This window comes from Amphibalanus amphitrite, unplaced genomic scaffold, assembly GCF_019059575.1.
Source record: "Amphibalanus amphitrite isolate SeventyFive unplaced genomic scaffold, NRLGWU_Aamphi_draft 000718F_arrow, whole genome shotgun sequence".
NCBI classification, from domain to species: Eukaryota; Metazoa; Arthropoda; class Thecostraca; order Balanomorpha; family Balanidae; genus Amphibalanus; species Amphibalanus amphitrite.
The window spans coordinates 303,053-326,376 of NW_024882212.1; the positions used below are offsets into that span (position 1 = coordinate 303,053).

Below are 23,324 nucleotides of genomic sequence, written 5' to 3' on the forward strand. Positions count from 1 at the left end.
GCCGGCCGGGCGACTGTCTGGCTCGTGATCAGCTGACTGCGGCCTGACCAAGGCGCCTGACGTGGCTCGCCGGGAGGACGGATGCACCGGCGGACACGGGTCACCGCTGGAGCGTCAGCTGACTGCACCGTGAGCTACTGCGTGCGCTGTGGACTGCTCGCGCGCGTGAGCTACTGGTGCGCCGGACTGTGGATTTTCGAGGTGAGGAAGTGGGGCTAATGACTTTGTGAGGGGCCTTACTGTGTTCATGATAGGTGCAGCGGGGGAGGGAGACCAATTGAGGGTGATAATGTGACAGTGTATTGTGCATTGTGTTTTGTTATTTGCTTTTTGTCATTAGTTGCCGTGCTCCTTGAGTTGATATTGTGTCATTGAGTTGATATAATTAGCTTGTGTTAGATAGTTAGATCATTTGGCGGCCGTGCACACGTTCGTACTGGGTACTTTCCACTTTTCTCTCGATCAGCTCCCAGGCTCGGGTTACTGCTGCTTTGCACTTTGATTAATTTTTCTCTTATAAATTCATTCCCTATTTCCAAATTACCTTTATACTAGTATCATGGCTCAACAATCTGGTATTACACTTGGGTTACCTACCTTTGCTGGGAACACGGGGTCCGTCTCTAGATTTATTTCTGATTTCCGGACATTTGCAGCTTTTCAGGGTTGGGATGACACTAAACAAGTTAGTTTACTTCCCTTGTGTTTATCGGGGATCGCCCGTGATGCATACGATTGCTTACCAGAGCCGTCTAAAAAGTCGATTTCGTTGGCATTTGCTGGTCTTAAGCAGGCTTTTGACTGAATGGTCCAGATTCGGTGGGTCTTGGAGAAATTCAGCTGCCTCACCTCTGGACCAGGGTAACCTAGGAATGCATCCTGAGGTTGAGTGGCTTCAGCTTCAGGGTTAGGTCTTCAGATACCAGTGGATGGCGGATTTAGATGCCGGGTGCCCTGGTCCAGGTGCCCCTGGTGCCGAAACCGGTAAAATTAAATCCGTTCAGGACTCAGGAGGGACAACATAACAGGCCGCACCAACCGCGCATCAATTTCGGGACACCCTGTAATCGCTCGCTCCCTTCCTTCCCTCCCCTCCCCTCCCCTCTCCTCTCCTCCCGTCTCCTCCCCTCCCCTCCCCTCCCCATCCCTCCCCTCCCCTCCACTCCCCTCCCTTCCTATCCCCTCCCTCCCCTCATCCGTCCTCTCCTCCCTTCCCCTCCCCTCACATCCCCTCTTGGTTACTTGAAAAAGTGCAGTCTTCTCTGCCCGCGCTGTAGATGCATATCTGCCTCGCAGATACGTAGCTGATACGCTCTCGGTAGGTAGTTTAAAAAGTACGTAGATAATAGATGCTTCCCCACCCCGCTCCACCCCGCTCCGAACCTACCCTTCCCCTATCTCCCTAACCCTCCCTCCCTTATTTCATCCATCTTCCCTCCCCTTCCGTCACTTCCACCTTCTGACTTCGCTCACTAACCCAATCATATACTCGCTTGCCTCTGCCCATCTGTCTCTCTCCTTCCCCTCCCGGTCTCCTTCATCGCACTTCTTCGATCTCTTCCTCCCTCCCCTGCCACATACTCCCTTCCTTTCCCTCCCCTCCAATCTCATATTGGTATTTGAAAAAGTACTGGCTTCTTCTTAGCCCGCTCCGCAGATACATATACGTTTTTAAGTCCCAGTTACTGAAGCTGTATATAAAGGCTCGCTCTCGGTAGGTAGCTTAAACAGTAAGTACTGGGTGCTTCCCGCCCACGTCCGACACTAATACTCGGACATGATAGATAATTTTTCAATATTTTGTGGAATTCTCTAACCAACCTATCTCAAATCTGAGTGCCTTACCTCGTCAAGCTCCGCTCCTCTCTGTCTCCCCTTTCTACCCGCAAACCCCTATCCCTGCCCCGACCCCCCCCCCCCCCACACACACACCCTTCTTCTCCGCCCCGCCACTTATGATCGGTAATGTTTTCAATGCTAAAGATGACCCAAATCATCTGTCACACAGGGTGACCCAAAATCTATCACACCCTCCTACAACCCTCATTTTGCAATCTACGGCGTAATATCAATATAATTTCGGCGTTACTTGCTCCTTGAGACCATATTGGCTAAATTCTAGTCACGTGACCTTCGAATTTTTGTGACCCTGACCGGTGAAGGGGTGTACAGAGGTTATTTTCGGGGCAATACCCAGCGCCAGCGGACCAGGTGTCCGGGATGGCAAAACTGCACAGCAAATCGTCCCGCAACGGGGCAGTCGGCATAGTTGCCGGCGGCATGACCCACAGCCAGGTCGCCGAGGCACTGGGCATGACTTCCCGCACGAATTGGCGCTGGTTGTCACGCTACAGAAGCGGATAGACGCTTCAGAACAAGTTAGGTCGCGGTATGAAGACTTCCGCTAGTCGGGTGGCGCAGATCGTCATTGCGAAGTGTGGAGCTTAAGACGGGCAAACCCAAAAGGGAACTGGCAAGGAGGCTGACTGCCAACGAACATCCAGTCTTAAAGTCGACAATCCATCGGTAACCGAATTTGTCTTCTAGTTGAAGCCCACCAAGCCACGTCTCCAGCTGAAAACTTCTTCTGAACATGTCCAGGGTCATCTTTCAACAGCTCGGCGCCCCGGCTCAGCGAGCTAAAACGACCTAGGACTGGTGCAGATCGAACTTTCCGGCATTCTGAGAGAAGGACAAATTGCCGGGGAGTTGCCACGACCTATCGCCAATAGAAAATCTTAGGGCGAACGTCCGGTAAGAGGTACACAAAATGGCACAATGAAAACATGAAAGCATGCTGACCAGGAGCGTGGGATCTGTCTGGTTCAAGATCAGTCTACAGAAGCTGGACATGTTGATGTCTGATTTCCCGGACCGTATGCTTACCCGTATCAGGGAGAAGGTGGGATACAAATGTAAGAAAAGTGCAACTCTCATGTTTATTATTTTCATGCATTTGACGCTGGAAAGGTGTGACATTATTTTTCGGACACCCTGTAATGCTTGCTCTGCCTCTGTCTCCGTCAGATATGTGCATAGATTCGGGAAAATGGATCTGAGATCCGATCCCACGGATCTAGATGTGACCCAGCAGTTTTGTCGAGAGATCCTCCCTGCCTCCATCCTTTTTCCCTCCCTCCCTCACTTTCACTCTCTGACATTCGCTCACTGACCCAATCCCCTTAGGGCCCTTACCCCTCCCCATCTGTCTCCCTCCCCTCCCCACTGACCCAATCATATAATGCTTAAAACCTCCCCATCTGTCTCTCTCCCTCCCCTCCCCGTCTCCTTTATCACATTTCATCGCTCGCTCCCTCCCTCCCTTTCCCTCCCCTCCCTTCTAATCCCCTTCCTCCACTTATCCCCTCCCTCTCCCCCCTTATCCTCCCCTCATATCCCCTCTTGGTACTTGAAAAGTACGGACTTCTCGTCCCGCGCCGTAGATGCATATCTGCGTCGCAGATACGTATCTGATTCGCTCGCGGTAGGTAGTACAAAAAGCAAGTAGATAATGGATGCTTCCCCGCCCCGCTCCGCCCCGCTCTGCACCTACCCTTCCTGTTTTTCCATAACCCTCCCTTCCTGCTTTCACCCCTCGTCCCTCCTCTACCCACCCTTCCTATCCCCTCCCTCCCATCATCCCCTCTCGCTCCTCACTTCTCCTCCCCTCACATCCCCTCTTGGTTCTTGAAAAGTACGGACTTCTCTGCCCGCGCCGTAGATGCATATCTGCGTCTCAGATACGTATCTGATTCGCTCTCTGTAGGTAGTTTAAAATGTAAGTAGATAATGGATGCTTCCCCGCCCCGCTCCGCCCCGCTCCGCCCCTACCTTTCCCGTTTCTCCCCAACCCTCCCTGCCTGCTTCCATCCCTCTTCCCTCCCCTTCCCTCCCTTCCACTCTCTGACGGTCGCTCACTGACTCAATGATAAACTCATTTATCCCTACCCATATGTCTCTCACCCTCCCTCGCAGTCTCCTTTAGCACACTTCTTCCCTCCCTCCACCCCTCCTCTTCCCTTCCCTTCCCTCCCAACTGCTCCCATCCTTTCCCTCCTCTCCAATCCCATCTTTGCATTTGAAAAAGTACTGGCTTCTTCTTCGCCCGCTCGCAGATACATATACGTTTTATATCCCAGTTACTGAAGCTATATATTAAGGTACGCTCTCGGCAGGTAGTTTAAACAGTAAGTACTGGGTGCTTCCCGCCCACCTCCAACACTAGTACTTAGACATGATCGATAATATTTCAGTATTTTGTGGAATTCTGAAACCAACCTATCTCAAATATAAGCGCCATACCTCTTCAAGCACCGCCCCCTCTCCAACTCCCCTTTCTCCCCGCAACCCCCTATCCCGGCCCCGAATCCCCCTCGCCTCTTCCGCTCCATCCCCCCACGCTCCGCCACTCATGATCGTTAATGTTTTCAGTGCTAAAGATATAATACACGGTGACCCAAAATCAATGTCACATCCTCCCACAACCTTTATTTTGCCTAATACGGCGTAATTTCAATATAATTTCGGCGTTACTTGCTCCTGGAGACCATATTAGCTGCATTCTAGTCACTTGACCTTCGAATTTTTGTGACCCTGACTGGTCAAGTGGTTAACGGAGGCTATTTTCGGGGCAGTAGCCAGGGCGAGCGGACCAGGTGTCCGCGATGGCAAAATTGCACAGCAAATCGTCTTGCAACGGGGCAGTCAGCATAGTTGCCGGCGGCATGGCCCACAGCCAGGTCGCCGAGGCACTGGGCATGAGTTACCGCACGATTTGGCGCTGGTTGTCACGTGACAGAAGCGGATAGACGCCTGAGAACAAGCTACTGTGGACGTCAAACCGCGTGGGACGCGACTTTTTCGCAATAACTTTTGAATGCGTTGCCTCTCAAGAACGAAAGTTCGGTAATGGACGTTTCAGACCCCGGCCTAATTCTTATTACTAAGGTTTTTCAATGTCCGATCAATATTTAGGGCACTTCTCGTTCACTCGTAATGTTAAGTTTTGCTCCTGAAACTCTCTCGGTGAGCAGAGGCTACTCCACAAGGGGCGGAGCCATAGTGTGACGTTGGAGCTAAGCTCCGCCTCGGCTGGCCGTTGCCTGAGGCGCTACCTGACCCGAGACCGGTCAGTCGCGGTCCGTAGGGGTTGGTACAGTCGTGTACAGGTTGATGGTCCCCTACTCTTTATCCACCGGGTTCCTATGGCTCAGCATTGGCAGCAGCCGCCTGGTACCGGTAGGCTGTGCCGCATGACCCGAGAGTGAAGCGGCACAGTCTACCCACGCCGTTTGACATCGGCTCGGGTCGCCGGGTGGAGCGCTTTGTAGACCAGCTGTTAGTGGTGTCATTTTCCAAAAAATGTCTGACCGATACCGACCGAAACCGAAATTTGGGAAAAATTTCCGACCGAATACCGACCGATAACATCCCAAGCCAAAATTTGACCGAAATTTGACCGAAATTCTATTTGCTATTACTCTACCCCAAAATTGAATTATTTGGTAAATTCTGATGGAAACTAATGGGAAATGGCATTTCAGTCCAAGTTCAGTCAATTCTTAGCCACTGCAAAATACATTTTGTGGTAGAAGTTACTTACAGTTAAAGACTGGAATTGAGTTTCACAATGGTGTGTATTTGTGGGGCCAACTGAGTCAAAATCAGCCTGCTTGTGGTTGTGGTTGGACAATTGGTGGCTGCTGCCTGCTGAGTGGGATGGCTACTGAAGTTGCCAAAACATGGCATCCCTTGTAGTATTTGGGGGAAATTTTGCAACTTTATCATTAACATCCCAATAACTTTCATTTTAACTAGGCAAAAATGGAATACTTTCTCTTTTTGAAAATGGTTTCACTGACAGGGTGACCGAAAGTGTCCGATTTTTGGGGGGCCTGACCGACCGATTACCGAATCGGTCAGCATATCTTTTCGGTAACCGATTTTTTCGGTAACCGATTGACACCACTACCAGCTGTCGCGTCAGACCAGCGCGGGGGAGGGGCTCGTCTCGGTGGTTGGCGTGGGCTGGCGATTGGTGTGGGGCGTGTTGGTGGACCATGGGGGCTGGGCGGGTGTGTGTGGTCACTTGCTGCATTGCACATTTTGCGTCGCTTAACAATTGCATTCCTGTTTTTGCTAAGCACAATGCACGGAAGACCCAGCGAATATAATTTACTTGTGCATTGTGCAAAACGTGATTTGGCACGGTATCGACGCAACCATGGGTCTTGTGCCACATATATGCATGATAGTTAGGCAATACTCTTATGAAAATGGTAGATTGATCGGATTGATCCTGGATGTCAATTCGTATGCTAAATGTCGACATGTATTAAATGAACGGATGAATGAATCAATCAATCAATCGACAATTGACTTAAAGAAATAAAACCGTATAAATGGCTCGCGTCCACTAAAATCAAACCAGATCCTAACTCGGAAAAGTAGCCGGAGCCCCGATGAGGCTCGAACCGGGACTCCACGTTGAAAGTTTTGCCAATTGATCCATCATCATTCCACCAAGCTAGAGCGACCGGCACCCGAAACCACAAAAACATTCATTAACTTTGCTGCCGACCTCCCGGCCCCGCCGCCCGCCCGGCCAGACTTTGCCCCGGCCGTGGCCACCATCCGGTGTAGCTCAGCGTAGGAATGCTAGACTGTCAAACTGACCGGTAAGTGAGAGGCCCGGTTCGAGACGCTTCGCGTGCTGGATGTTTATTTCTGTGTCTGAGGCAATGCGATTAGTCCACTTTTCAGAAAGATTATTTGGTGACAGGTCTGTTTTCTTTCTTTGCTGCAATTCATGAGGAGACCGTATGGACCCTTACCTGTCCTTCCGCACCCCACTTGGGAGATGGGTGTTTGAACCTCCCCCCCCCCTGGGTTTTGTGAATATCTCTAAAGCGAATTTTTGGAGGGTGGATTACGATCGGTTCTATGCGACAAGTGACCACACACACCCAGCCCAGGTCCGCTCACTCCCTCCCCACATCACCCCCGCCCCACACCACACTCCAGCCCGCCTCATCCACCGAGCCGAGCCAAATAGACAGGCCTGACCCTTACCCCCCCCCCTCCCCCCAGCCGGTGTAACGCAGCGTCCGGTCAAATCGCTATACCAGGCGACCCGAGCCGGTGTCATACAGTGTGGGTAGGCTGTGCCGCTTCACTCTCGGGTCATGCGGCACAGCCTACCGGTACCAGGCGGCTGCTGCCAATGCTGAGCCATAGGAACCCGGTGGATAAAGAGTAGGGGACCATCAACCTGTACACGACTGTACGCGGTGCTTCCTGCCAACACACCCAGCCGCATGGCGTATGTACGTTATTCATGCTTGCCCTAAGGGCTGCAAGAAATATGCGCCAAATATTACGATGATTTAAGAATAACAGAAAATAATTAAATGATTATTTAATAAGTTTGTCAACGTAATTACGTAAATGAGATACATAATGATATAATATATTTACACTGTCAAGTTAATTTTTTAATTAAAATTTTAATTTTAGGTTCTTGTAGATATCAAACCGCCAGGAACGTTAGTACACTTCGTGTTATCCTGCCAATCTCCAATATGCCCCAACTTAACCCGCGCACCGACGGGGGTCTGCGCCAACTTCGCACCGACGGGGGGGGGCGGATGACCGCCCCCCCCCTGAGATCTCGAGAACGAAGCAAGATAGCGACAAGCGGCAAACGGCATCGGATACGCACGGTCAAGATCTACAATTTTTACTAAGGTCATTTTCAGGTCAGGTCAAAGATGACGTCACAGGGGTCGAAAAAGTCAAAATGGCGGCGCTAGATATGGAGAGAGTTTTTCTCGAATAACTTTCGAATTAGTCAAGATAGGAACAAACTAAGGGCATCATCGTGATCCTCTTGTCAATCCGCATCTAATGACATATATGTTGACCTCGAAAGGTCAAGGTCAAAGGTTGACCTCAGGTCACGTGACCTCGAGGTCATCATGTTTATCATTCGATGCGTCTTGACGAGCTGAACACAATGAGACCATCCACGCGTCTGTATCTTATTCCAGTACGGAGTTATTGGCCAAAAACCTTTGGTGACCTTTGATGACGTCACATGACCTCACAGCTGCCCAACAGCAAAACAGACCTCAAGGTAGTGAAGGTTGATCGTATATGAAGTCATGTATGGTATATGGGGCCATTCCGACCCGTTTTAGTGGTAAAAACAGGGAGTTGATTTTTCCCCCATTGACTTATAATGGGGAGGTCGCGAAATTGACCTGACGTTAGGTCACCGATATCAAAATTCCGAGATATACAAATTGTAGCTACTAATGACCTAATAATATTCTGCGACTTTCAAAGGCCTCCGACATCTACTGTAGCTCTGGCACGGTAACAAAGTTGCAAAAAAGTGACTTGAGGTTGGGTCATTCAAAGTGACCTGGTGACCTGACCTTAAAAGGTAGGAGGTTCAAACTTGCACACCATGTGTAAAATTGATAAAGGTATAGTCATACCAAATTTCGCGGCGCTACGCGCCGCGGTTTTCCCGCTATTCGCGAAAAACCTCAGGGGGGCGGATATCCGCCCCCCCGTCGGTGCGCGGGTTAAATGTTTCCGTAATGCACCGGTACGCATGCATATTTACGTCTGGACAACGAGTTGCGTTGGAGAGGCCGGAAATAGTGGCGATTTCAGGACCGCAAGAATGGACCGTCATTGGAATGATTCTTTTTTAAACCGCGCACTGTTTTCGGCCGGAATTTAATAGTTACTACAAAATATTTTGTAATTACGTTTCCATGAAGAATGAATGCCATCAGGGCTAAATGTTTACTACTTTTGCATTTTGTCAAGAAGCATATAGTGCTGAGTGCTGTTATATTGCAGTTTTAGCGCGTTTGTTACAAAATATGAAGCGAATAAGCGCCAGTGTAATTCATACACAGACACTGTGTAATCCATCAGTGTCAGCAAGAGTGTCAGAAGTTAACTTGTGGGGAGGCTATGCTAATTGCTCTTGTCCATCCACTAGAAGTTATTAAATATTTTGCTTTGTGTATTCCAAAAGGAGAGGGAACTATTTTATTTGTGCCTTCATGTCTGAATTGAAGGTAGATCATTAAATTTTCAAGGCAGTTTACAAACAAGCATTTGGTCTTTCTCGTATATAAGCAGTGTGGCTAAGAAGAGAAGGTTGATCAATCCTGAAGTTCAGTCATTGTACCTCAACTTGGCAGCCAGATCCCCAAGAACAGAGGATATATTGTATACCTGTCCTGTAAATCAAAGCATTTTTGTGCCTGCAAAGGCTTAAGTTCTTTGTGGTGTGTTCGGGGTGAGGCTATATGGCCGTTTTTGTTGTATGTTTATGTGGAGATTGAATATAACTGTGACCCTGTGCTTGTTTGTATACTTACTATGGTCAAACAGGGAACAGCACATTCACATAGCATACTCACCTAGCACCTAACTCATAGCTGTACCCTGCAGGATCTGTACTTAATCATGTCTCGAGCATTAACAAAGCACTTAAGTAGCTTAGTAATCACTAGGGTTACCCGCGTGCTCCGCAACGCTAAGGGGGGATTTTTTGACCCGTGGGTTGGTCTGTGTCGATTTGGTTGGTGAATATCCATTTCGTTCGATTGCTTTTTGACGGCCAAGCATTTTGTAAGAAAACAAAAAGATACATCGCATCGAGGTGCCCGTGTCGTATTATCATGCGTTCTACTTTAGAATGATTCGAAAACTGGCGTGAAGTCTTTTGAGGGCCATCGATGAATTTCGCTAAAAATGACAATGTAATGGTTTGGAACATTTACATTTTTAAGGATACTGTTGCTAATTATGCAAAAATGAAGAGTGAATATTGGACAGAATTGAATGCTCTATCCAATGGTACCATATTCAATTGCCAAAGGTATCAGGTTATACAGCAAACCCCGTGTGATTAATAAAGTGGCACAAAATTGACAAACACCATTTTCTCCTGTGATTTGCACCACCTTGATTTGGATCAATCAGCTTTTCATAATTTTTATATGAGAGGCGGTACCTTTCTCTTGCAAATAGGCGTTGATTCAACTCGCTCCATTTAACGGTCACCTAAAAATAAAATTAATTCCAAAATCCCTCAAAAACCGCAATTTTTCAAATAAAAGTGCCCTCTCCGGTGCACGTGGCGCGTGCTATCCTCTGCATTGCACACCATTCAATAGCCCGTTCAATTCCGTACACGATGCTGTTTTCCCCGTGCCGGTCGGATCCCTGGTCACCAAGATATTGCACGGGAACTGGACCCGTGTCGGCCAAAATTAGCCATTTTCGCCCGATTTCGCACGCCGATTTATACATGTAAAGTCTATGACGCGAATTTGCACTTTTTGAGCACGCACCACGCGCTCCCTATCGACCCGATCGAGCTGAGACCCCTCAAAGGCACGTCGCGCATCCTTGATCTATGAGTTGTGCAAATTTCACTGGGCTAGGTGCAACGGTCTGGCCTGCAGTCCACGCAAAGCACCACCAAGTCGGGACCTCGGTAACGGACAGACGCACCCTCCTCAAATAGTAATATAGACAAGCGGCTGCGCCACTTGCTTTGCTGCGTGGTAGGAAAAAATTGCAGCACCAGCCAATTTGCTTTTGAATGGTGTTTGATTCATGTCGATGTGTCCTCTAGAAGCATAGATATGGACGGAAATGTGAAGAGAATTTATAAAGAGCTGTTCTGAGGGCGTTGTTGGATGAAATTTGGGTGATATGGGGTCAAGACGGGTCAAAGGGGTCAGCCCCGGTCACTTTGGGTCAGGCCAGGTCACATAGGTCACCTCTCGTCCGCTGGGATCAGCCCGGGCCACTGTTCTGCTTTTGCCTCCACCACTACCCCTACCCCTACCACTACCCCTACCCCTACCCCTACCACTACCCCTACCACTACCCCTACCACTACCACTACATCTACCCCTACCCCTACCACTACTACTACCCATACTCCTACCCCTACCACTACCCCTACCACTACCCCTACCACTACCCCTACTACTACCCCTACTACTACCCCTACCACTACCCCTACCCCTACTACTACTCCTACCACTACCCTTACCCCTACTACTACTCCTACCACTACCCCTACCCCTACCACTACCACTACACTACCCCTACCACTACCCCTACCACTACCCTACCCCTACCAACACCGCTGGGTCATGTCAGGTCACAGAATAATTGGATCCAATCAGTACTAAAATATCAGACCTAAAGTGTTCTCAGCCCTGCCCCTATTCGTGCCATTCCATTACCCTTACTCGATTTTGTCGGAAATGGCGCTTTGTGGCAAATGTGGCGCATTGCGGCAAATGTGGCGCATCTGCACCTGTTGGTTGAGCATGCATCCTGGCACCAAATTGTACCCTTATCGGGCCATATTTGACAAAACTGTGCGATTTGCGGCAAAAATGGCGCCTTGTGACCAATGTGACGCATTGCGGCAAACGCGGTGCGTTTTTATACTTGTATCACAAACTGCTCCCATTGAAAGAAAATCAACACATTCTCTCGCCACTTTTTATTCAAATTAAAAACTTGCCCATCCGCCAATGCGAGGCACCCGCCACCGATCGGCATGCATTTAGTCCACAAAGTTTGTCGACCCCGGCTCTCAATGAAGATATAAGAACCAATCAAAATTTCATAGGCGTTCTTCCGGCGCGCGCCACGTGCCAACCGTGCACCCCAGCGAGCCGAAACCTAGAAAAGGCGCTGACCCGCTCTGTCACCTATAAGGTGTGCAAATTTCAACCCCCTACGATATACCGTCTGCCCTGTAGGCCGGCTAAATTGAACCCACTACACGTCGTGGCGGACAGACAAACAAACAGACAGATGGATCCTGTTCAAATAGTAAGATAGACAAGCGGCAAGCCGCTTGCTTCGCGTCGCGAGGATATGGTTTGCGCATAATTGTCCAGTTCGAGTAGCAAAGGTTTTGTGTAATAGTGATTTCAAGAAGCCTTGATGTACGCGAAAAGGTGAATGATGGGGTCCAAATGGATAAAATTCAAATAAATGGGACATTTCAGGTCACATGGGTCACAGTGGGTCATGCTAGGTCAGTTTTAGTCACCTCAGGTCACCTTTGGTCATGACAGGTCACTGGGATCCCCTCAGGTCGCGATAGGTCAGGTCATGTCACAGGGGTGAGCTCAGGTCACGATAGGTCAGACCAGGTCACTTACATTACGTTAATTATATTAATTACGTTAATTATTAATTATTAATAAACAGGTCAATTAGGTCACGATGGGTCAAGCCAGGTCAATGGTTGCTGGGCCAGGTGACGTGTCACGACCATATCGCGTGTCACATTGGGTCGCAGCATCACTACCCTTACCTAGCCCAAACTAACCGAACCTAAACTAACCAAACTAACCCAACCCAACCTGACCCGACTGGACATAACCTGACCTATAGGTATAGTATGTTGGTGTAGAAAAGACTGCAATATAGTGGCAAGCAGGAATAAGTCTTATGCAAGGGATAATATCTTGTAAGGGATGCGCTTGCTTCGCGTCGGAGATAAATTTGTTTTCGAAAGATATTTGATTCATATTGATGGGTTAGCTGGAAGCGGAGATACCTATAATCGGAAACGCTCCTAGGAAAATTTTGGCTAAAGAGCTTTGTTGGGTTAAATTTGGGTGACATCGGATCAGACTGGTCACATGGGCTACCCCCAGTCAAGCCTGCTCACAGGGCTACACTGAGTCAGACCAAGACTTTATGATATTATTTCACTATGATATTATGATAAACCAATATAGACAAAAGTCAATATATTAAGTTAATTTTGGTTCAAATTTCGCCCACAATCAACACTGCCTGAAGACAAATTCAGATTAATGAATACACACACAATGCACACGCACACGCGCATGCACACACTCGCTTGCAGAAAAAAAACAGACAATGTATCACAATGATCTCGTTCAGTGCAGCGTTCGTTTCGACGCAGCAGACACACACACACCACTCACATGGGCAAACACACAACAGGCCCGTAACACAGGAGTGTGACTCATATAAGACCTCCACCATGACCGCCTAACTGCACAAAAGAAGGCACAGTATACTCTGGCGGCATCTAGCACCCAATACCTTATTTTAATGACACACACAGCAGCAGACAATCAACATACCAGACCCATAATAGATGGGTGTGACGTATATGAGACGTGCGCCCTGCTCTCTGAACTACTGCCGTGTCAGGGATACCACTCACTACTCCAAGACCTCTTGGTACACGACATTGCGGGTGGAGGTGCCCGCTACAAACACCTCCACGCCGGCAGCGGCGCCCACTCTCGACATCGCCACATACAACTGGCCGTGAGTAAAGACTGGCGAGGGCAGGTACACGCCAACTCGCTTCTTTGTCTGACCCTGGCTCCGGTTGATAGTCATTCCGAAGGCTACACTCAAAGGGAACTGTAGCCTCCGGAATGAAAACCCCAGGCCAGAGTCAGACGAAGATTCGAGTGGGATGCGCGGAACGAACACACTCTCACCCCGAGCAGGGCCGGTCAGCACGCTCAGCTCGAGGACGTTGTCACCCAGGGTTTTGACCACGCACAGTGTACCGTTAACAGCGCGCGGTGCGTCCAAGTTGCGCATGAGAAGAACCGGTGCGCCGGCTTTCAGGCGAATTTTGTGAGGTGGTAGGCCGGAAATTTCTATCTTATTCAGTACCTCCGCTGTTAATGGCACGGCGTTTGTGTCGGTCATGGTGTCGACGCTGTCGTACACCTTCTCTTGCCCTGGCATGCTCTCCATGACGTGGTCGTTGATGATTTTAGCATCCGAATTGAGGACTGTCAGAATAGTGCGCTCTTCGAGCCACTCAAGATTTTGACAATTTTGGGCCAGATCGGGGTAGATGCGCTCGGCCAGCTCGGCGAGTGATCGCGCCGGGCTGAGCACCGTTGGCGGAACCGTCACGCTGTCGAGTGTGCCAGGGCATAGAGGAAGCCGGCCGGAACCGAGCTGCGACAGGAAGGTGGCATACTCGCCGGCCTCGAGGTCACCCTGTAGCTGCACGCGCATGTTTGTACGCAGCGTGAGGCATGTCACATACTGCCACAGCGGGGATGCTTTGAGGCAGGCACCGACAACCTGATGCCGCGCACCACCCTTCACGACCGGCAGGATCTGTTGCCAATCACCGGCAAACAGAGTCAGCAGACCGCCGAACGGCCGGTCGGTGTCCCTTAAGTCCCTCAGCGTCCGGTCCACGGCCTCTATGGCACGCCTGTGGGCCATGCCTGCCTCGTCCCACACCAGCAGGAGGCATCGGCGGATGGTATCGGCCGCTTCTCCTCTCCTACTTAGGTCACACGTGGAGGTGTCCGTTAGCGAGATGGGGATCTTAAACCTCGAGTGGGCGGTCGTCCCTCCATCCAGCAGACTGGCTGCTATGCCAGACGTAGCCACGGCTATGGCCTCTCCGGCGGCGGCACGCACAGATGCCAGCAAAACATTCTCTAGGAACGTTTTACCGCATCCTGTCGGAAGAAAACATGTATGTTATGCGTTTTATAAATTAACTACGAAAAGTTGTCGTAACTTATTAGGTTTGGGACGATACATATGCCATATGGTACATGGCCAAAATTTGCTATATCATCAGAGGTGGCAGAACGGTTTTTTTATAAATACCTTCAGCTGATTATATTAATGATTGGTCGGCATATCTAACTTTTAAACGTAATTTCTCACATATATTGAAACATAATATCTACATAGCCTATGACCATGTTTTTTCCAGAAAAAAAGACTGTTTTCTTCGCACATTAGTCCTAATGCATTAGCCATTGACTCGAATATGAAGTGCGACTGTACTCACCACCAGGTGCCTGTAGGAACAGCAGCCCGCCCTCGCCGGTGGCCAGACGGCGCGTGACTTCGTCGTAGACGTCCCGCTGATCTTGTGTGAGTAGAGGCACACGCTCGTCCACCAGTCGCTGGTGATGGTCGATCGGCTGGTTGTCCTCTTCTTCGGGGGCCTGGGCAGGCGCGTCCGGCGGCTGTGGCAGACCGACATCGGACAGGGCCAGGCCACTGATGCGCCGGAGCTGGCGGCCGATCAGCCGCAGTGTCTCGGAGAAGACGGGGTGTTGTGCGTCGTCACCACCGCCGTCCATGGGGTCATCGTCGTCGAGATCGGCGTCATGTTCCAGCCGGCCGAGCCGCTGAAGGCGCCGCCGCACGTCCTGCGACATGGCTGTGCGGAAGTTGCGCCACAGCAGCTGAATATCGCAGCTGGCGCGGCCCTCGATGGTGATGAGTGCGAAGAGGCACCTCAGCTGCCGGGGGAAGGTGATTTCGGCTGCCTCCGCCATGGCCCGATGCCAGTGCTGGCCGTCCTCCAGCAGACCGAGCACCGAGCAGGCCTCCTGAAAGGTGTCACGCACTTGACCGTTGACAGTGCGGAGCGCCTCAAATGAGCGCGGCCCCCGCACGTTGTGCAGGAGAAGGCGCAGGAAGAAGCGTTCCCCGGCGCGTGGGCTCACCGCGTAAACACGGCCGAGAGCCCGTGCGGAGAATATCCCCGGCACGTTTGGATGTGGTGCTCCCCGCCGCCGCCGCCTCCAGCTTTTTGTCGCCGTCTGCCATGTAAAGTACCTGGGGACTTCATGATAGAGCAGAGTAGCGGCGAACTCGTCCTCTGCGCAGATGTTAAAGAAGCTGGTGAGCTTAGACTGCTCCTGCCTGTCAATCACTTGCCGTAGCTGGTCGTCGGCGTGGAACCTTACCAATCGGTCTTGACCGCCAAGGTGGACCGGCAGCGCTTCTACTGTGGGCAGGTGCTCGTGGATTGGGTACTGGAGCAGGCGCCAGGCGGCCTCCATGGCGCTCAGATAGCGGCCCTGCTGAAAGGTCGCTATCTCGTCGACCACCGCCGGCTCACCTGGTGCCACTGCGAACATGACCTGGTCGCTTCCCTTCGTCACGTACTTCAGGACGTAACGAATGCAGGTGAAGGCATGGGTGATGAGCTCCACATTGACATGGCACTGCAGTGCGCGGCTGAGTAGGGGATTGTATGGCACAATCCAGCGGTTGTCCACAGTGATAGGACCACCGGGTCGGCCGGCCAGCTGCACGGTGCGCCCGCCGTCCAGCGGGCTGCGGCGGCGGTACTGCGGGTACCCCGTGTCGTTCACCTCGGTGACAGCGGCGAACTGCTTCGGGTATCGCTTTGTGCAGGCGCCATCAGCCATGCACGGGGCCGCTGGCCGGTGGGCACCGCACGGGCCGTGCACCATCTTGCTGGTGACGACAGCATGGAGCTCTGGCTCTGTTATCGGGTCCGGGATCTCGGCCGAGACGAACAGGTCGACGGTGTCAGGCCGAGGCTTGTCGTCTGGCTCCAACCACAGGACGATATGGGCATGAGGGAGGCCGCGCTTCTGCCACTCGATGCAGCTGATGAAGGCACGGACCTGACCGAAGACCGCGCCGTCTCGGAGCAGGTGCAGGAGGCCGCGCAGCTTCTGGCGAAAAACTTGTGACACCACCTCTGGATGGTCAGAAGGCTGCTGTCCCGGGTACAGGCGTCGCAGGGTGTCCTTAATTTCCGCCCACATTGGATTGCACGTGACCGTGATGAATAGGTCACCACCTCCAAACTCGCGAACGTACGCCATGGCATCGTTGAGCTTGGCGACCATGTAGCGGGCGCTGCCGGTAAAGGATGCCGGCAGCACGATGCGTCCGACATCAGCGCCGTGCTCGTCACCGGCATGAATGGCGTCCGTCAGGCCGCGCAGCGTCTCTGTCCTCAGTGCCGGCTGGTGTTGGCGCAGGTAGCAGAGGCGGTCCGATTCGATTTTCGCGAAGGCGTCCACCAGTAGCTGCTGAAAGAGTGACTGGCCTCTGGCGATCAAATTGAAATGGCCTGGACGATAGCGCAGATGGAACGCGTAGTACTCTGTTGCTGTTATGTTCATGGCGTGCTTCATTTCTAGGGACCAGCCGTCGGTGCCGTGAGGGTGTAACAGCACGTAGTGCAGGGGGTCGTAGCTGCGGTGGTATTCGTTAATCCGTTCCACACCGCCGTCTCGGTGGTGCAGGACGATGTCCCGGACGCCATGCGGCTCCTCGGGCATCAAGACCGCCACCTCGCCGGTCTCTGGCAAGTTGAAGCGGCGCTCGTGCTCCGTGGCGGGCCGACGCTGTGCGCTCAGAACGATTCTGAGGGGTTGGTCCTCTCGGCGCACCAGCTCAAGAGCCGAGCGAAGCCCGCGCACGTAGATGTTGTTGTCGTGCAGCATCTCCTGCAGCTGCTGGAGCACTTCTGGGTGTAGATTCTCGTACAGGTCCATCCGTGCTTCCAGCTCCCTGTTGTAAAAGTAAATCTGTAGGTACTCCGGCTGAGCGCCCTCCGCCGGCAGCAGGCTCCCGATACGGTGGCACACGGTGCCGTGCACCGTGAACACGGGGTTCCAGCCTGGCTGTCGCACCTGCTGGCAGCCCATGCTAGCCAGCTGGAAGGCGCTATTAAACGCTCTGAGATGCTGTGTGAAGTGCCGATGGTGTGGCGACTCTGGCGAGAAGAGCTGACACAGCACCTCAGGCGGTGGTGGGTGGAAGGGTGGAGCCACCTTGCCGGAGTGACAGCAGGCGCCGGGCGACTCCTGACGCCAGCGGAGCGCGCCGCAGTGGGCACAAACGACCTCCATCTGGCCCAGCTGCAGGCGAGGTGGCGCCACGTACGCCTCGCGGCTGTAGATGAGCGCCAGCTTGTGTGGCGCGCGGCGGCGGAGCTCCTCCCGCTGCAGGCGGTGCCGCTCGGCGTCTGCTGCCAGGAACGCGGCGCGGTCCTCCCGCTGCCGATCAGCGGCGTGACGGGCGGCGTCCTCTGCGAGTCGCTGCTGGCGCTCAGGAGTCGTTTCTCGGTCTCGGGCCACGGCGTGACGGGCGGCGTCGTCTGCGAGTCGCTGCTGGCGCTCAGGAGTCGTTTCTCGGTCTCGGGCCACGGCGTGACGGGCGGCGTCCTCTGCGAGTCGCTGCTGGCGCTCAGGAGTCGTCTCTCGATCTCGGGCCACGGCGTGACGGGCGGTGTCCTCTGCGAGTCGCTGCTGGCGCTCAGCAGTCGTCTCTCGGTCTCGGGCGGCGGCTTGGCGGGCGGCCTGCTGCTCAATTCGCTGCACGCGCTCTTCCGCGGTCTCAGCTGCTCGAGCCACTCTTTTCCGCGCAGCGTCCCCGGAATAGTCTCTCGTACGCTTTGCCGAGGGAAGGCCTCGATTAGCGCCCTGAAAAGGCGCAAAGAAAACAACTGTAATGCATAAACATTAACTCACGCCCGGGTGGGCCTCGCAGCCAACTTCGCCATGGTCGGGGGGGGGGGGCTTTTTGGCCACAACACGTTATCTCGGAAAGTAAGCAAGCTAGAAGAACGCGGTAAAAAGCAATGGATAGCCGCTATAAGATATTTTTGGAATTTTAAAAGTCATTTTCGCTCAGGTCATCGCAGAGGCCGCTGAAGGTTACCAAAGATAAAAATATCGCGACATTTTGTCCCGATTTTGACAACTTTTCACCAATCAAAGCGGGGCATGAGTAAGGAACTAATAAAGCTACAGCGCTGCCGAAACGCGCATTCGATAGCTCTTTGAAAGACCTTTCCGAACATTATTCTCAGATATGACCTAAGCTCAATGGTTTAGCCTCCAGAGGCTAAAAACTCAAAATTGAACGTTTTTGCGGAAAGTTTCTCTGTAATAACTGTCCACTCCGAGCTTGTATTACACTGATTTTACTGGCATCGCGGTTGTCTCGTCGACACGCGTCAAATGAACTATAAGTTGACCTTGAAAGGTCGACCTAAAAATTTGACTTCAGGTCAAGGTCACGTATCAGGCCATGTTGCATTACATTCGATTCGTCTTGTGTTAAACACATTTATGGTGTTTTCATCGCTCTAGCATGTCCCTATCTAAAGTTATTGTCAAAAACTGCTTGAGACGTTTCATGACCGGAGATGACCTTAGGGGCACCAAAGGGGTCACAGAGGCAGTTTTCCGGTTCAGTGCGTAATGTTCACCTTTGTCACGATCTTTGATGGTGTTTTCGGCCAAAAGAAAAGCATTTCAATAGTACTGATTCCCTCATGCGATAGCCGGGGTTCCAAGCTTCTGGGATGTAAGCTATAGGAATGAATGAATCACAATTTTTCTAGAGGCATGGTCACTTAAAGGCCGCCCCACACTGGACCTCGCATGCGGGTTTTGAGTTTGCGGGTTTTGAGTTTGCGGGCATAATACTAATTCATAGAGTGATTAGACCGTTTCCTTATGGTAACTTCATGAATGCAGTGAAGCCGGTACACCTTCAGAAAATTACATATAGTCGCAATACCAGAGTAACGAACCAAAATTCGACTCCAACGAAAAACCCGCAAACCTCACAGAACTCGCACACCTCGCAGCGAGGAAAATCAAAAGTTGACTAAACAAACTTTTGGAATGCGATGCAAGGTGGCTTGCAAGCTAAAAACATGCAGGCTCGCTTGTTAGATGGTAGTGTGGGTCACTCAGCTTAGATTGTATTACTTGATTTTGAAGAAACCCGAAAACCCAAAAACTCGCAACCCGCATGCGAGGTCAGGTGTGGGCGGCCTCAACTTGACCTGGTGACCTGATCTTATGTGATCTGCGGTCAACAATTATGAACACGATGCGAAATTGATGTATCATAAGCTGTACCAAGTTTCGAGGCGCTAAAAACTTACCCACGCAAAAAACCGGCAAGTGTTTCCAACACCCCCCCCCCTCCCCTCGGGCGAAGGTTAGACAAATGCTCCTTACATCACCAATGTATTTCTGTGTAACGGAACAGCTGGGTCCCTGTACGTTGCCAGAAACTGCTGGCGGACTTTATAGACTAAGAATGTTGAACAAATTGAATGATTCGATTGAATTATTGATAATTAAATAAATGATGCTGTCATAAATGATAAGATGTACTTACCGATGACGGGCCAGCAGATCCAAAGATCGCCGGTGGCGGCGGCGGCAGGCCGCTGGTCCCCTCAATGGGCGGAGCGGTGCCGAGTCCCTGTACGGCGCACAGTATGGTTGGCGTCAATGGATGCAACCAAGGGCACCGGTATTGAATAAAAATGTTGGCATATATAATGCATAGTTTAATGTTAAAATTTGCCGCAATACGTTCGGCTTGTTTGTTAGAGAAACGGGCATCAAATGCATTGCAAATCATATATTTTTTGGTGGTACGCATTAAATTTAATGTATTCAAAATGGATCGGTTTCCATAAGACATCGGTAAAATATTATCCTTTCCCTGTATACTCACCGATGACGGGTCAGCTCTCCTCGAAACGGCGATCACCGGCGGCCCACTGGTGCCCTCGCCGGGGTCTACGGCGGCGGCGGCCGAGACGCATGCGTCGGCAGAGGTGCTGGAACCCTGAATAATAAACAAATGGGTGTCATTAATGTGCTCCACAGCGATACACAAACGCGGTGAGCCGATCTATTGAAACGGAGTCTACTTTCAGCAATCTAAGGCACCTGTATTGATTAAAAATGATTGCAAATGTGTTGCAGAGTTGAACATCGCCGGCGCAGGGGGTTGATGCAACCCATCAAGTAAACAAATTAAAGGATTGAATTAAATTAATGACAATTCAATAAATGGTGATGTAATGCATGGTTAAATGTACTTACCGATGACGGGCCAGCAGATCCAAAGATCGCCGGTGGCGGCGGCGGCAGGCCGCTGGTCCCCTCAATGGGCGGAGCGGTGCCGAGTCCCTGTACGGCGCACAGTATGGTTGGCGTCAATGGATGCAACCAAGGGCACCGGTATTGAATAAAAATGTTGGCATATATATTGCAAATTTTAATGCTAAAATTTGCCGCAATACGTTCGGCTTGTTTGTCAGAGAAACGGGCATCAAGTGCATTGCAAATCATATATTTTTTGGTGGTACGTATTAAATTAAATGTATTCAAAATGGATCGGTTTCCATAAGACATCGGTAAAATATTCTCCTTTCCCTGTATACTCACCGATGACGGGTCAGCTCTCCTCGAAACGGCGATCACCGGCGGCCCACTGGTGCCCTCGCCGGGGTCTACGGCGGCGACGGCCGAGACGCATGCGTCGGCAGAGGTGCTGGAACCCTGAATAATAAACAAATGGGCGTCATTAATGTGCTCCACAGCGATACACAAATGCGGTGAGCCGATCTATTGAAACGGAGTCTACTATCAGCAATCTAAGGCACCTGTATTGATTAAAAATGATTGCAAATGTGTTGCAGAGTTCAACATCGCCAGCGCAGGGGGTTGATGCAACCCATAAAGTAAACAAATTATAGGATTGAATTAAATTAATGATAATTCAATAAATGATGATGTAAAGCATGGTTAAATGTACTTACCGATGACGGGCCAGCAGCTCCAAAGATCGCCGGTGGCGGCGGCGGCAGGCCGCTGGTCCCCTCAATGGGCGGAGCGGTGCCGAGTCCCTGTACGGCGCACAGTATGGTTGGCGTCAATGGATGCAACCAAGGGCACCGGTATTGAATAAAAATGTTGGCATATATATTGCAAAGTTTAATGCTAAAATTTGCCGCAATACGTTCGGCTTGTTTGTTAGAGAAACGGGCATCAAATGCATTGCAAATCATATATTTTTTGGTGGTACGCATTAAATTTAATGTATTCAAAATGGATCGGTTTCCATAAGACATCGGTAAAATATTCTCCTTTCCCTGTATACTCACCGATGACGGGTCAGCTCTCCTAGAAACGGCGATCACCGGCGGCCCACTGGTGCCCTCGCCGGGGTCTACGGCGGCGACGGCCGAGACGCATGCGTCGGCAGAGGTGCTGGAACCCTGAATAATGAACAAATGGGCGTCATTAATGTGCTCCACAGCGATACACAAATGCGGTGAGCCAATCTATTGAAACGGAGTCTTCTATCGGCAATCTAAGGCACCTGTATTGATTAAAAATGATTGCAAATGTGTTGCAGAGTTGAACATCGCCGGCGCAGAGGGTTGATGCAACCCATAAAGTAAACAAATTATAGGATTGAATTAAATTAATGAGAATTCAAGAAATGATGATGTAATGCATGGTTAAATGTACTTACCGATGACGGGCCAGCATCTCCAAAGATCGCCGGTGGCGGCGGCGGCAGGCCGCTGGTCCCCTCAATGGGCGGAGCGGTGCCGAGTCCCTGTACGGCGCACAGTATGGTTGGCGTCAATGGATGCAACCAAGGGCACCGGTATTGAATAAAAATGTTGGCATATATATTGCAAAGTTTAATGCTAAAATTTGCCGCAATACGTTCGGCTTGTTTGTCAGAGAAACGGGCATCAAGTGCATTGCAAATCATATATTTTTGGTGGTACGTATCAAATTAAATGTATTCAAAATGGATCGGTTTCCATAAGACATCGGTAAAATGTTCTCCTTTCCCTGTATACTCACCGATGACGGGTCAGCTCTCCTCGAAACGGCGATCACCGGCGGCCCACTGGTGCCCTCGCCGGGGTCTACGGCGGCGACGGCCGAGACGCATGCGTCGGCAGAGGTGCTGGAACCCTGAATAATAAACAAACGGGCGTCATTAATGTGCTCCACAGCGATACACAAATGCGGTGAGCCGATCTATTGAAACGGAGTCTACTATCAGCAATCTAAGGCACCTGTATTGATTAAAAATGATTGCAAATGTGTTGCAGAGTTCAACATCGCCAGCGCAGGGGGTTGATGCAACCCATAAAGTAAACAAATTATAGGATTGAATTAAATTAATGATAATTCAATAAATGATGATGTAAAGCATGGTTAAATATACTTACCGATGACGGGCCAGCATCTCCAAAGATCGCCGGTGGCGGCAGCGGCAGGCCGCTGGTCCCCTCAATGAGCGGAGCGGTGCCGAGTCCCTGTACGGCGAACAGTATGGTTGGCGTCAATGGATGCAACCAAGGGCACCGGTATTGAATAAAAATGTTGGCATATATATTGCATAGTTTAATGCTAAAATTTGCCGTGATACGTTCGGCTTGTTTGTTAGAGAAACGGGCATCAAATTCATTGCAAATCATATATCTTTTGGTGGTACGCATTCAATTTAATGTGTCCAAAATGGATCGGTTTTCATAATACATCGGTAAAATATTCTCCTTTCCCTGTATACTCACCGATGACGGGTCAGCTCTCCTCGAAACGGCGATCACCGGCGGCCCACTGGTGCCCTCGCCGGGGTCTACGGCGGCGGCGGCCGAG

The 23,324-nt window shown here is 51.0% G+C and overlaps 1 protein-coding gene and 2 long non-coding RNA genes across 3 annotated transcripts; all 3 read right to left on the reverse strand.

Moving 5' to 3' along the window:
• Positions 1-12,958: 12,958 nt before the first annotated feature.
• LOC122365143 lies at positions 12,959-18,815 on the reverse strand. The gene is made up of 3 exons (XM_043336117.1): positions 18,810-18,815; positions 14,891-18,302; positions 12,959-14,549 (listed from the first exon to the last, which is right to left on the reverse strand). The coding sequence occupies exons 1-3, from the start codon at positions 18,813-18,815 to the stop codon at positions 13,270-13,272; spliced, it is 4,698 nt and encodes a 1,565-aa protein (XP_043192052.1). The 3' UTR covers positions 12,959-13,269.
• Positions 18,816-20,018: 1,203 nt separating this feature from the next.
• LOC122365147 lies at positions 20,019-21,888 on the reverse strand. Its single transcript, XR_006253690.1, has 6 exons — positions 21,803-21,888; positions 21,458-21,544; positions 21,084-21,197; positions 20,739-20,825; positions 20,365-20,478; positions 20,019-20,106 (listed from the first exon to the last, which is right to left on the reverse strand). It is a non-coding gene; the product is annotated as an uncharacterized LOC122365147 (long non-coding RNA).
• A 291-nt stretch (positions 21,889-22,179) lies between these two features.
• Positions 22,180-23,319, reverse strand: LOC122365146. The gene is made up of 4 exons (XR_006253689.1): positions 23,240-23,319; positions 22,895-22,981; positions 22,521-22,634; positions 22,180-22,263 (listed from the first exon to the last, which is right to left on the reverse strand). It is a non-coding gene; the product is annotated as an uncharacterized LOC122365146 (long non-coding RNA).
• Between the last annotated feature and the right edge of the window lie 5 nt (positions 23,320-23,324).